This window comes from Geotrypetes seraphini, chromosome 2 (genome assembly GCF_902459505.1).
Source record: "Geotrypetes seraphini chromosome 2, aGeoSer1.1, whole genome shotgun sequence".
Classification (NCBI taxonomy): domain Eukaryota; kingdom Metazoa; phylum Chordata; class Amphibia; order Gymnophiona; family Dermophiidae; genus Geotrypetes; species Geotrypetes seraphini.
Window position 1 is genome coordinate 85,738,411 of NC_047085.1, and position 14,980 is coordinate 85,753,390.

Sequence of the window (14,980 nt, forward strand, 5' to 3'; positions counted from 1 at the left end):
TACTACTATATTGCCTATTTGGCAATTTCCCAGAAGAATATGCAACAATTGCAAATAGTACAAAATGCAGCGGTCAGGCTGATTTTTTAGTTGAAGAAATACGAGTACTGCATTGGCTGCCAATGGAGGCACAGGTGAAATTTAAGTTTGGTTGCTTCTGTTTTAAGGCTTTGTTTGATTTAGCTCCCAAATATATAATTGAGCTTTTCTCTTTTGCAACCAACAGACATAAGAGAAACTCACATCTGAATTTTGTTTTTCCACCTGTTAGAGGATGTAAACTTTAAAAACATCATCAAAATCTTTTTTCATATCAAGCAGCGTTATAGGGTAAGGATTTAGAACAATTGCTTTTGCTTACTGACACTTCTGGGGAATTTAGAAGACATCTAAAAACATATCTGTTTTCGAAGTATTTAGGCAGCAAATTCGTAAAAAATTTTATTATGCACTATTTTGATCATTTTAGTGTCTCTAATTATTGGCTTTTAACTTTTTTAGTTCTATTCAACTTCTTTTACTAGGGTTTTTTTTTTTTTTAACTATTGCAAACCCCATAGAACTTTATGCCTTGCAGTATATAAACTGATTATTATTATTATCATTGTCAAAACATACATACCATAAGAATATTTATCTCTCACATTTAGGGGTGTGTGGCCAAGATGGCGGTGAGTGGTGAGTGTTAGTCTGGAGCATTTTCCTCTTCGCAAGACATCCTCTGATGATGACTCACACTAAGTGCAAAGGTGCGGTCTGGTTGGGACCCTCACCGGTGGATAATAATAACAATTTTTTATATACCGTCATTGCGCCAGTTGATACTGGACTTCACCACCAGGACCACTATGATTTCCAGAGAGCGAGGCTCGCTAGCGGTGGCGCCTGGGGATATGGCAGCCACGCTGGAACTGGAAGTTCTTCTGTCGCCTCCAGATCCAAATGCTCCTCCGTATCCCGCGAGCGAGATGCCCAACTTGCAAAGTGAACCCGATGCCGAAGTGGCTGCAGGGAAGGCCTTTGATGAGGGAGGTCAAGTAGACATAGAACTCGCAGAGAAGGTTAAATCAGCTGGGGTGGCAGGTTCTGCCACAAACCAGATAGAGGTAACTCTGATGGATGTCTGGAAAATGCTCCATAAAATGGACGGAACAGTTCAAAAGTCTGCCCAAGAAACAACGGACTTGGTAAGGAAAGTAGATACTCTGTCTAAGATTGTTGAAGACTCTAAGTTGGATAATGAGATTAAATTTACTGGATTAAATGAGGACATAAATACTTTAAAATCAGCAGTAGATGCTTTGGTTAAGGATAAACTACTGGTGCACAGAAAAATAGAGCAAATAGAAAATTTCAACAGAAGGCTCAATCTTAGACTGTTAAATTTCCCGAGGTCCTCAGAAATTTCAGCAGTGGAACTATTCAGAAAATACTTAATACAAAATCTTGGCTATGTTCCCGAGGTTATACCTCCTTTAAATAAAATTTATTACTTGCCTGATTCTAAAAAGTCAGAGAGCAAACCAGGAACTGAGAATCAAATACAACATACGATGGACTTAGGAAATATCTCAGAAATTTTGGAATCAACAATTATCTACAATTGAAGACAGGGCTACTCTGCTTATCTCCTTCATTTTTCAGCAAGATTTGAATTCTGTTTTAAAATTATACTTCCGAAAATCACAAATTTTCATTTTTGGGCAACGAATATAGATATTCCTCAATGTGAACAAAGAAAACTCAGGAAAGAAGGAAACTTTTCCTTGTAATGAGGCAAGAAACCAAAGATATTGGAGCGACTTTTCAATTGATGTACCCTTGTAAATGCCTTATTAAATATGCAGGAAATAAATATACTTTTTTTGTTCCTGACCATTTGCGGTCTTTTCTGGACTTAAAGAAGATCTCCAGAGGATAATTGGAAGTAACAGTTGATAATAGGTCACCGTTAAGCCTTTAGTATTATTTTATGTTTCTTCTAAATAAATTTAGTCCCTTGTATGTGACCACTCCCTCCACAGATTGTTGATGTCTAGGAAGGATATAATTTGTTTTCTTATGTCTTATTAATCTTGAGATAGTTAATTAATAATTGTTTACCTTTCCATTTTTCCTATCCAAGTTGTAATACTTGTATGTTAATTCAAATTACATTACATTACATTAGGGATTTCTATTCCGCCATTACCTTGCAGTTCAAGGCGGATTACAAAAGAATTATCAAGGAAGTATTACAACAAGAACTTACAAAAAAAAAAAGAATTTTGGATAATTTTAAGAGAGAGTAAGAAATGAGTATGGTTATTTGTTTGGGGTAGTTGGCTTTAGTGAGAGGTGGTGTTTGAAACTTGTGGTATTATTTTTTTTTCCAGGGCTTTCTTGAAGAGTATGGTCTTTTTTTTTATAATAAAGAATATTTATCTTCTGAGGCTGTAGTAGATTTTGAGAAACCAAAGCAATATATACAGACTATATAGATTCCAAGCAATATATACAGACTACATTGATATTTAAGCACATTTTAAAAAACATTTCCATTTTTTCTTTCAAAAGTATTGTTTTCAGCCAGCATTTTACATCTGTACCCAAGACACTTGCAGGGATCAGAAAGTAAATCACGATACTGGACACTGATAGGATACCACTACTACAGAGCATTTAAGTATTCAGAAGACAATTTCAGTTAATTAAAAGGAGCTATTTTGTTTAATTTTATTGGATTTATACAGTGCCTGGGTAGTTAAAGAAATGTACTGTAGTATTTTTTTTCTACCACATCTACCAGAACATATCGAGCTCTATTTAAAACACATAATTATTAATAAGAACCACACTCAGAAAGAACTAAAATAAAGATTATTTCTTACCTACTGGTTCTTCAATGTTTCCTATATCCAATGAGTTTGTCTTAGTAGTATTGGCATCTAGTGGAAGAACTGATGAATGATCTCTCAAGGAAGTCTGAGTTATATCTGTAGCAAGAACATCACATGCCTCTAGATCTGCTGGGCATGAGTAACAGGTTGCTGAAGATGTATTCTGTTGCAAAACAGAGTCTACAAAGGAAAATACCTCCAGGTTATAGAAATACTTCCTGCAAACTAGAAGCAATATAAACACTATCTATTGTAGGTCTCTTGCAGGTAGGAGTGCGCATGCGTGCCTAGCTGTGCCAGTGGCCTAGCTGCTCTCTACCTCGCGCAGTCCGGAGTTTATTTTAAAAGAACATGCCATGACGGCTCCAATGGTATCAGCGCCCGCCCCGTGGATTTTAGCCACCGTCGACGCGTTGCGTGCTCTGGTCGGCATTCGCCTCGCCCCCGCGAAGAGAACCACCTCTGCAGCGACTGTGAAGCGTGCCGGGCACCTGGTAGCGGAGAGGGCTGGGCTTACTTCCTCAAAGGGGTGGGGGGTGGCGCCGTCTCCCACTCACCCACGGTTTCCCTTGAGAGAGCGTCTCCTGAAGCTCTTCGTTCCGTGTGGGAATTCCAGGTGCCCCCGAGCAACGGCTGTGTCCAGCGCAAGCCTTTAACCGCCGCAGCCAGCACGGGAGAGGCGCGAGCGCAGCCCTGCCCACCCCAGCACCGCGAGGGACCTTCCGCCCCTCTGCTCGCGCTGCGTGAGGTGATGGACGGCGTGGCTTTCGCAGCAGCGGCTCAGGTAACTGGAACGCGAATGGTCTCTCGATGCCTGATCCATGGTGAGGCCCTCGGGCTGGGCCAGAGACCTTTCAAGGATGCCATTTCTTATGGGGTTGCTGCATTTGCTCTGGCTCAGGGTACGAAGGACTCGGGGATCCGATTGTTTTTTTTATTTTTATTACATTAGCAATAATGACAAGTTAAGCACACAGGGCTTGCTTTTCCAAGAAAAAAATAAAAGGAAAATACATTAATGAAATACAAGTTCTTCCAGCAGACCACAATAAACGTAAGGGAGGAGAATAAAAAAAGATGAGCGGGGGTATGATTTTTTTTGTTGTTGTTCTTATATATTTGTAAACAGTTGTTTTATTGTAAATTACCTTGAAACTATGGTAGAAGACAGCATATTAAATTATCATCCCACAGAAAACTTAATTGGGGTCTACACAAGGCCAGGCATAAGGTGCTACTCATGGACCCAGCACCTGGAAAGCTGTCACTCCTTGGCTACTGTACAGGAAAGTGGAGAGGGGGAGATAAATGTTGCATAGGGGGCAGGAAGAGAGACAGATAGAAAGAAACAAAAATAGTAGGAGGGAGGGAGACAGAAAGAAAAGAAGAAAGACACAAGGGCAGGGAGAGAGACAGAAAGAAAGACAGACAGACATATATTCTAGCACCCGTTAATGTAACGGGCTTAAAGACTAGTAAAGTATAAAGCTTCTACATTATGATTTACAAAGCTACAATAGATGGCAAGGAAATAAGTTATATCTAAGAAAATATTCTATAAAAATTAAAATCAGGTCTTGCAATATTAACCAATCTAAAAATATACAAAATGCCCCAACAGCAAGTTCCTGCTCAGTTGGCATAGAGCAGTGTCTCTCAAACATTTTTAGCTCTAGGCACAATAAATGGAGCAAATAATTGAAGAACGAAAGCAAAAATCCAACTAGTCTGCAGTGAGCAACAATGAAAGCAAAACAAAGAAAACTGCAGACAGAAGTACAAGATACAGGCTAAGTTTATTGAAACAATTATTGGTTGCAATTAGTGTCGCCAACATTTTACAAACCAGTGGACCCGACATGGTCCGTGTTTCGGTTAACATGCCTAATTTGAAAGGTATTAGATTGAACCACAACAAAAAACTTATGTCTGATTCAAAATAAATCTATCTCTGGAACAAAGTATCTGTGGGGTAATTGCAAATGAGCAATTATAAAATTATTATAAAATTGCAAAACTAACAAAAAATTAAATTTGAGATGTATTTAAAAGTTCTTTAAGCTATGGATATAATTGTAACAACGATGAAACTAAAGTAGATAGTAGATAGATTTACTAATCAATACGATGGATATGCTTATTTTGGGTGCAAAATAACTCAAAACACAGCTCAATAGCCAACAGGCAAACATGCATTTCATCATCCACCATCTGCAGTCATTTTTTTAAATATTTATTTATTCAATTTTCTATACCATTCTTCCAAGGGAGCTCAGAACGGTTTACATGAATTTATTCAGGTACTCAAGCATTTTCCCCTGTCTGTCCCAGCAGGCTTACAATCTACCTAATGTACCTGGGGCAATGGAGGGATTAAGTGACTTGCCCAGGGTCCAAGGAGCAGCGTGGGTTTGAACCCACAACCTCAGGGTGCTGAGGATGTAGCTTTAACCACTGCGCCACACTCTCCCTCCTTTAATTTCTGTCAGAGTTGAAAATCCAAGTTCGCAAAGATAAGAAGATTCAAACGATAACAGACTTGATTGCTTTGTTGAGCACAGTTACTTACCGTAACAGGTGTTATCCAGGGACAGCAGGCAGATATTCTTAACGCATGGGTGACGTCACCGACGGAGCCCCGGTACGGACACTTTTAACTAGAAAGTTCTAGTTGGCCGCACCGCGCATGCGCGGGTGCCTTCCCGCTCGACGGAGGAGAGCATGGTCCCCAGTTAAGATAAGCCAGCTAAGAAGCCAACCCGGGGAGGAGGGTGGGTCGTAAGAATATCTGCCTGCTGTCCCTGGATAACACCTGTTACGGTAAGTAACTGTGCTTTATTCCAGGACAAGCAGGCAGCATATTCTTAACGCATGGGTGACCTCCAAGCTAACAGAGAGGGAGGAGGGATGGTTGGCCATTAGGAAAACAAATTTTGTAACACAGATTGGCCGAAGTGCCCATCCCGTCTGGAGAAGGCATCCAGACAGTAGTGAGAAGTGAATGTGTGAACTGAGGACCAAGTGGCAGCTTTGCAGATCTCCTCGATGGGCGTGGAGCGGAGGAAAGCCACAGAAGCAGCCATAGCTCTGACTCTGTGGGCCATGACAGCACCTTCCAGTGAGAGACCGGCCCGAGCATAACAGAACGCAATGCAGGCAGCAAGCCAGTTAGAAAGCGTCCGTTTAGAGACAGAGCGACCTAGACGGTTAGGGTCGAAGGACAAAAAGAGCTGAGGGGACGAGCGGTGAGCCCTGGTACGGTCAAGGTAGTATGCAAGGGCACGCTTACAGTCCAGCGTGTGTAATGCCTGTTCCCCAGGATGAGAATGGGGCTTAGGGAAAAATGACAGGTAACACAATGGATTGGTTGAGGTGGAAGTCCGAGACCACCTTGGGAAGAAATTTAGGATGGGTATGCAGAACTACCTTGTCATGGTGAAAAAACCGTGAAAGGTGGGTCAGCGATCAGTGCTATGTAGCTCACTAACCCTCCTGGCAGAGGTGATGGCAATGAGGAAAAGTCACCTTCCATGTCAGAAATTTGAGTGAAGTTGTGGCAAGAGGCTCAAATGGAGGTTTCATGAGGGCTGAGAGAACCACGTTCAGGTCCCAGACGACTGGAGGAGGCTTCAGCGGTGGTTTGACATTGAAGAGGCCTCTCATGAACCGGGAAACCAGGGGATGAGCCGTGAGAGGTTTTCCGAGGATAGGCTCATGAAACGCAGTGATGGCACTGAGGTGGACTCTGATTGAGGTAGATTTGAGGCCAGCGTCGGAGAGAGAAAGCAAATAGTCCAGTATAGTTTCTACCGCCAATGAGGCGGGATCGTGATGATAAAGTAGACACCAAGAGGAGAACCGGGTCCATTTCTGATGGTAATATTGGAGGGTGGCCGGTTTCCTGGAGGCATCCAAAATACGACGGACAGGCTGAGACAGGTTCTCTGGAGAGGTCAGCCCGAGAGAAACCAAGCTGTCAGGTGGAGCGAGGACAGATTGGGATGCAGTAGAGACTGATGCTGCTGTGTAAGTAGAGTAGGAAACACAGGAAGAGGAATGGGCTCCCTGGAGCTGAGCTGGAGCAAGAGGGAGAACCAGTGTTGGCGAGGCCACCGAGGAGCGATGAGAATCATGGTGGCTCTGTCCCTGTGGAGTTTGAACAATGTCCGCAACATCAGAGGTAGTGGAGGAAAGGCATAGAGGAACCAGATCCGTCCAGTCGAGCAGGAATGCATCCGGGGCCAGACGGTGAGGAGAGAAGAGTCTGGAACAGAACTGGGGCAGCTGATGGTTGTGAGGAGCTGCAAAGAGGTCCACTTGTGGAGTGCCCCAGCGCGCAAAGATGGAGCAGAGTGTGGGAGGATCCAGAGTCCACTCGTGAGGTTGAAGGATGCGGCTGAGATTGTCAGCCAGGGAGTTCTGTTCGCCCTGGATATATACAGCCTTGAGGAAGAGACTGTGGGCCGTGGCCCAGGACCAGATGCGGATGGCCTCCTGACAGAGGAGGGGAGATTCCGGTGCCGCCTTGCTTGTTTATGTAGTACATGGCGACCTGGTTGTCTGTGCACAGAAGAAGGACCTGAGGGTAGAGAAGGTGCTGGAAGGCTTTGAGAGCATAGAACATGGCTCTGAGTTCCAGGAAATTGACGTGATGTAGACGCTCCTGAGGGGTCCAGAGACCCTGAGTGCGAAGATCTCCCAGGTGAGCTCCCCACGCATAGGGGGAGGCATCCGTGGTGATGATCATGGAGTGAGGGGGCAGATGAAAGAGTAGACCCCTGGAAAGATTTGAGGAATTCAACCACCATTGAAGAGATTGCTGAAGAGACGATGTCACAGAGATGGGATGAGAAAGAGGATCCGAGGTCTGTGACCATTGGTTGGCTAGAGTCCACTGAGGTGTCCTGAGGTGGAGTCGTGCCAGAGGAAGTACATGGACCGTCGAGGCCATGTGGCCTAGGAGGACCATCATCTGCCAAGCTGGGATGGAGTGATGAAGGAGCACCTGACGACAGAGATGGAGCAGGGTCCGTTGTCGGTCGGCGGGAAGAAACGCCCTCATCAGAGTGGTGTCCAGAACTGCTCCAATGAATTGAAGTCGCTGTGTGGGAAGCAGATGCGACTTGGGGTAGTTGATCTCGAACCCCAGGAGATGGAGGAAAGAGATGGTGTGTTGTGTGGCTTGCAGCACAAGCGGAGACGTAGGAGCTTTCACCAACCAATCGTCCAAGTACGGGAACACCTGGAGGTTGTGAGACCTGAGGAAGGCCGCCACCACAATAAGGCACTTGGTGAACACCCTGGGTGATGATACGAGGCCAAAGGGTAGCACTTTGTACTGATAGTGGCGGTGCTGTACCTGAAATCGGAGGTAGCGACGTGAAGTCAGATGGATTGGAATGAGAGTGTAGGCCTCTTTGAGGTCTAGGGAACATAGCCAGTCGTGTTGAGAGAGAAGCGGGTAAAGTGTGGCAAGGGAGAGCATTCTGAACTTTTCCTTGACCAGACACTTGTTGAGGTTCCGGAGATCGAGGATGGGACGGAGGTCTCCTGTCTTCTTGGGAACCAGGAAGTAGCGGGAGTAGAATCCCCAACCCCTTTGGTCTGGGGGTACCTCTTCGATGGCATTGAGAAGAAGGAGGGATTGGACCTCCCTCAGGAGGAGGGGGGATTGAGAGGAGTGAGAAACAGACTCTATGGGAGGATTGTCCGGTGGAAGAGTCTGGAAATTGAGAGAGTAGCCGTGGCGAATGATGTTGAGGACCCACAGGTCTGATGTGATGGCCTCCCAACGGTTGAGGAAGAGTTGAAGACGTCCTCCTATCGGCTGAGGAAGAGGCAAGGATGGTGGGAGACTGGCTATGCCCTGGAGAAAAGAGTCAAAAGGGCTGAGATGGTTTTGACTGCGGGAGAGGCTTGGTCGGTGGGTGAGACTGTGAACGTGCCGAAGTCTGGTGCTGCTGACTGAGGCCGGCGAGACTGTTGTTGTTGAGGCGGGTTGAGAGGTCTGGCCGAGAACCTGCGTTGATAGGAAGACTGCTGTTTGTAGGGGCGAGCAGGAGGAGTTTTCTTCTTAGGTTTGATCAGGGTATCCCACCTGGTCTCGTGTGCCGAGAGTTTCTGGGTAGTTGAGTCCAGGGACTCCCCAAAGAGTTCATCACCAAGACAAAGTGCGTTGGCTAGGCGGTCTTGGTGATTAATATCGAGGTCAGAAACTCTCAGCCAGGCCAAGCGCCTCATGGCAACAGCCATGACAGATGCTCGAGAGTTCAGCTCAAAAGAGTCATAAATGGAGCGCACTGGAAAGTTGGAGCAAACTGGAAAGTTGTTGTTGAAAAACCGGGACCTTGCATTCAGGGATGTACTTTTGGAAGGAGGAGAGTTGTTGCACCAAATGCTTCATATAGAAGGAGAAGTGGAAGTGGTGTAATTATTAGCTCTGTTGGCAAGCATGGAATTCTGATAAAGGCGCTTGCCAAATTTATCCATCGTTTTGCCCTCTCTGCCAGGAGGAGTAGAGGCATAAACACTGGAGCCCTGGGTTTTCTTTAAAGTGGACTCCACTAGAAGGGATTCATGGGGTAGTTGAGGTTTGTCGAACCCCGGGATAGGAATGACCCTATATAAACTATCCAGTTTTTGAGGTGCACCCGGTACCGTGAGAGGGTTTTCCCAATTTTTGTAAAAAGTTTCCCGTAAGATGTCGGTGGACAGGTAACTTTAAAAATTCTTTGGGGGGTTGTTCGAAGTCCAGGGCGTCAAGGAAAGCCTGGGACTTCTTAGAGTCGGACTCCAAAGGGATAGACAGAGCTGCCGACATTTCTCGTAGAAATTTTGTGAATGAGGACTGTTCAGGTTTGGAACTGGTATCGACCATCGATGGTTCCTCGTCCGTTGATGAAGTCTCATCATCGGTACCGGGTGGGGATTCTTCCCATAAGTCCGGGTCCCTGACGTCGGTATGCGCGGGACGGGACGGTGGTGCGGATGGCTCAGTATGGCGAGTCTTAGAGAGGGATTTGCCAGAGCGCATCGAGACGGTACCGGGGGAGGAAGATCGGTGCCGGTCCTGGTCTCGGGGGGAACTGGTGTCGGTCTCGATGTCGGGGAGGGTCGGCATCAGAGCGTGGTTGCACCGGAGGATGAAGTGGTTCAGCCGCGAGTACCGGCATGGAGGTGTTCAACGGTACCGATGGTGTCGACACCGGTGGTGTGGTGCGAGGCTCGGGCCTGGTCCAGGCACCGAAAGGAGTGGGGCCAACAGTGTGGGCAACAAGTGCTGGAGTTGTTGTTGTAGTTGCACCTGCAGTTGGGTTTGGAGTATGGCCGCAATGCGGTCATCCAGAGGGGGCACCGGTACCGCTTTTTTCTTTTTCGGTACCATAGGTGCCGCTCCATGCCCCGGCGATGTGGAGGCCGATGACGAGGCACTCACCGAAATCGGGGCGGAGCGTTTGCGGGGTCGGCGTGATGCCGGGAGGACCGGCGTCGCCGGTGTGGCAGGAGGGCGCTCAAGGGAAGTGGAAGGCTTCTTAGCCGGCTTACCTGGTGCCAGTGACCCCGAGGAAGGATCAGGCGGTGTCGAAGTAGTCGGTGCCGACTTTTGCGATGCCATTGACGGCGCGGCTGATTCCATGGCAGATCCGGTACCGAAAAAAATATTTTGTTGGATCTGTCTATTTTTTAATGTACGTTTTTTAAGAGTAGCACAGCGGGTGCAGGTGTCAGCCCGATGCTCTGGACCCAGGCACTGTAGGCACCAATTGTGCGGGTCAGTGAGAGAGATCCGGGCGTGCACACCTGCTGGCACTTCTTAAAGCCCGGCTGAGGGGGCATGAAGGGAAACACGGCCTCCGCAAAATCAAAACCGGAGGCCTGTATGGTGACAACAGGCCCCGCCGGGGCCGGTTCGAAAAATAAAGAGAAAACAAAGTTTTTTTTGGAATTTAAAACAAAAAAGAAACCCGAAGGTAAAAGAAGAAAAAGGAAGACAAAAACGCGAGCGGGAAGGCAAAATCCAATATTTCAACGGCCGTTGAAAAATACATGCGTCTTCTTCGCTCCGCGGAAACAAAGAAACTAGGGACCACGCTCTCCTCCGTCGAGCGGGAAGGCACCCGCGCATGCGCAGTGCGGCCAACTAGAACTTTCTAGTTAAAAGTGTCCGTACCGGGGCTCCGTCGGTGACGTCACCCATGCGTTAAGAATATGCTGCCTGCTTGTCCTGGGATAACACAAGTTAGGATAACTACTGCATTAAAAAAAAAAAAAAAAAAGGTAAAAATTACTTGCCGCTAGTTTTTAAGGACCAATCACGTCAAAGAATGATGCTTGTCTGGTCAGTTATATCCTTGTGCACACAGATGCAACGTACATGTCATTTATCCTAGTGCATACAGCTTAACTTGTCCTTTGGAGATTTCACTCTGCTGCGTTACTGATGACATCATCAGTTACGTGGCAGAGTGAAATCCCTGACGGACAAGGCCAAGCAGTCTATTTAGAGTGCTGCCGGAAGGTAAGGCTTGCTCGGTCAGTGGGGAGGGAAGGCGAGTTGAAGAGTAGCCAGCGAATCCTGGGACTAGGGCTTATTTTGGGGGGTAGGGCTTATATTAAGACCTACTCTGGAAATGAAGCTAAGTCTTATTTTCGAGGAAACACGGCAGTTTCCTCTTCTTGGCCAATTCCTTGACCAGATCAGGCACAAATAGCTTGTTTCCTTCTAAAAGAATTGGCGAGTGCAGTTTAGCGTATTGCATTTATCGCCAGGAACTTGAAGTCCGCAGCACAGTTACTGTAACTGATCTTGGATTTTGTTGAGACTTTTGTTGTGGAACTCTATATGCACTGTCAAATTCGAAGCAGCTTGTCTTTCAAATTGAGGACTTGAGGTAACAATGCCGACAAAGATATCAATTAAATCATAAGCTTCACGTCCCTCCAGTAGGCTGAGCATATGAAAATTATTATGGCATGCTGTATTAGCGCCTTTTAATGCACATTCTAGTTGTGTAGTGCGTGAGGCTATCTGAGCAGCTGCTTGATTGAGTCTTCTGAAGCTTTAGATCTGTTATCCACAACATCTATACGGTTTTTAACATTAAAGAATTCCTCTTTCAGGTTCATTATATCATCTTTTTTCCTGTAATGTCCTGCTTGGGATCCATAAGCAGGTCACGTATGTTACACAGCTCTTCCAAAATGGAAGCTAAAAAGTCCTCTTCAGTTTTGTTGAAAGCTTTTAGCGATGAAGAGGGATCTACAATCTTTTTTTTTTTTTACCAGGTTTACTCACGGCCATATCGCACACTAGTGTAGATCTGGAACAGTTGTTACCAGATGAGATAATTTCTTGAGACTTTATCGAGTATTTTACCGGAACAAGCTCCCTAAGCTTCCATAATAACAGTGCTCACCAGCGCCCCTCCCCCCCCCCACACTTTCTACATTAAGATCTGAGACTTTAGTCACCTTTCCCCAGAAGTGGTCACATATGTCCTTTCAGCCAAACATAGATTGCTTTAGATTGCAAATAATTGTAAAATAAAATTTACTTGTAAAGCAGTTAATACAGAACTCACCAGAGGATGTATCAGCAGCAAGGATATCTTCAGAAGGTGTGTGCTTCTGACTAGTTGTCAACTTCTGTGGAGCTGCTGGTTGAGATGGAGACTGGCTTAAGTCATCAGGTGGGGGGACTTGAAACACCACTGGCATGGAGGAATTTGAGTCTTTATTAATCAGGAGCACATGGATGGGTCCTGAATGGCTCTTCAGAGTAATCTGGTATTTCTTTTGTCCATTTTGGCCCTGGAGATAGGCATGAAAAATACGAAACATTTATAGTTTCCTGAAACTTGGTTATATACATGTAACTTTGTAAGTCTATGTGCTCTGAAAATGAGCACCTTAATCTCCATCAAGACCCTCTCATCTAGACCAAGTCAAGTACTATGAAAGGTTATCAAATAGGAGCTGATGAGCTTAAATCCCTAATCTGTTCAAACATGATAATGCTAGACTCTTCAGTGATGATCTCCGAGTTACAAAAAAACAAAACAAAACCCAAAAACCCGAAAACGGAGTTAGTTGTAGTGTTTTCCATTGATACTTATGTGGTGTTTTGAGTAATTTGTTTATTCATGCTGAGATGGTGCTCTGGCTAAAGTTGAAAGGGGATAGATTCAGTACAAACGTAAGGAAGTTCTTCTTCAACCAGAGTGGTAGAAAACTGGAACACTCTTCTGGAGTCTCTTATAGGGGAAAACACCCTCCAGGGATTCAAGACAAAGTTGGACAAGTTCCTGCTAAACTGGAACATACGCAGGTGAGGCTGGATTCATTTAGAGCACTGGTCTTTGACCTGGGGGACGCCGCGTGAGCGGACTGCTGGGCATGATGGACCACTGGTCTGATCCAGCAGCGGCAATTCTTATGTTCTTATGTGTTCCAGGGATGCCACAGTTACATGCATTTCTACTACTTTCCAGGTATACTAGATAGAAAAGTGCCCATTGGGACAGTTAAGGAAAACACCTGAATGGAGTAAGGGGCAAATTCTATAAACAGCATCCCAACTGTAGGCGATGGTAAGTGTCCTACCGCTGTATAACCAGCTAATAGTGACGTACGTTAAAAAAAACAAAAAACAAAAACACACCCAGAGGAAGGAAACTTACATTGTAGGCATTTTTGCGAGCCTAGAGAGATGCGTAGGGCTGCCTAAGCTCACCCAAGGCTAGGCATGGACATGGTTTCAACCAGAAGCGGCCTTAGGCGAGCTTAAATGGCCTTAGGCATCTTCCTAGGGCCATGATGTGCCTGAAATGTAGGCCAGCAAAATGCTGGTCTACATTTCAAATAGACACGGCCGTTAAGCTGATCGCAGAAAGTGAATCTCCCTGCCACAATCAGTTTTGCGGCCGTGGCAGGGAACCCATCCCCCCCACACAAAGTTGGCTGGCAGGAGGGATGCCCACTCCCTCCTGCTGGAATCCCTGATGCCCCCATCCAAATGTCTGTGGCAGGAGGAGTGCCCAATTCCTACTGCCACCCCCCAAGACATCCCCGGGCAGGCGATGCCCATTCCCTCCTACTGCGGGCCTAATCATCCTACGAACCCCTCCCCCTCCCCTCAAGATCCTCCTGGCATCCCCCAATTCCCTTGTACTTTCTCTGATGGCCGGAAAGAGGGATACTCACTCCTTCCTGCCGGCAGGCCCACCTCCACAGAAGGTTGGGCCTTCCCCTTCGGGGCCTAAGGCTCTGATTGGCCCGTGCCTAAGGCCTCAGGCCTCTCTTCCAGTGCATTCTGGGATACACTAGGAGTGGTCTAAGATTCTGATTGGCCAGATTCCTGTTACCAGCATGCATGCAAAGTGAAGCATCATGTGGTACCTATTAAGCTGCAGAAGCTTTTTACCATGGGCTCTGTTGGTCACATTATCCATGTTGGGAGGACTTGCTATCCTGTTTGTCCTTGGATAATATAACATTCACTGTTGCTGTTTAGAAAGACAATGGCAGAAAACCCCCTCCACCAATCACAAACAGGCATGGTAAACAGCAATAAAATCCTACAAACGCCACATAGCCGAAGCCAAGAAATGTTACTTTGTCTCAGAAATAGACAATCTTACCTTTGACATCTAGAAACTGTTCCAACTAATGCGCACAACTACTTCCACCCTCACCCCTCCTCCCCAAAGACCAGGTTTAGCAGTCACCAATACCCAACCCAATGCCCAAGAGTTAGTAAACTATTTCCAAAACAAAAAAAGTGTACAAGCAGAAATTAGCAAAATATCAAGCACTATATACCTGAAGATCCAATCTGACTCCATTGCCAATGATCCCTGGCACAGTAGACCAAATCTAGAGCATTTTTGAACCTCTTACCCCAGATGAAGTGCTCCCCAACTAAACAAACTATACCAAAATCATCATATTAAACAAATGCCAAACTCGCCTATACTCCCGCATTCCCAATGAACTCACTCATTGGTTGACCTCATTGATGAACAACTTTTTACATGGGCTGCCTACCCATATGGGTCACATTGCTTACACCCATCCTAAAAAGTCAAGGAGCTGACCTAGCC

At 45.9% G+C, this 14,980-nt stretch overlaps 1 protein-coding gene across 1 annotated transcript in view; it reads right to left on the reverse strand.

The window, feature by feature from the left end:
* The window catches only part of E2F5 (E2F transcription factor 5), a 113,512-nt gene that overhangs the window by 37,680 nt on the left and 60,852 nt on the right, over nucleotides 1-14,980 (reverse strand). The window contains exons 6-7 of the mRNA XM_033929392.1: nucleotides 12,461-12,689; nucleotides 2,871-3,059 (exon numbers count right to left, since the gene is read on the reverse strand). Coding sequence (XP_033785283.1) covers nucleotides 2,871-3,059; nucleotides 12,461-12,689 — 418 coding nt within the window. The remainder of the gene's footprint in view (nucleotides 1-2,870; nucleotides 3,060-12,460; nucleotides 12,690-14,980) is intronic.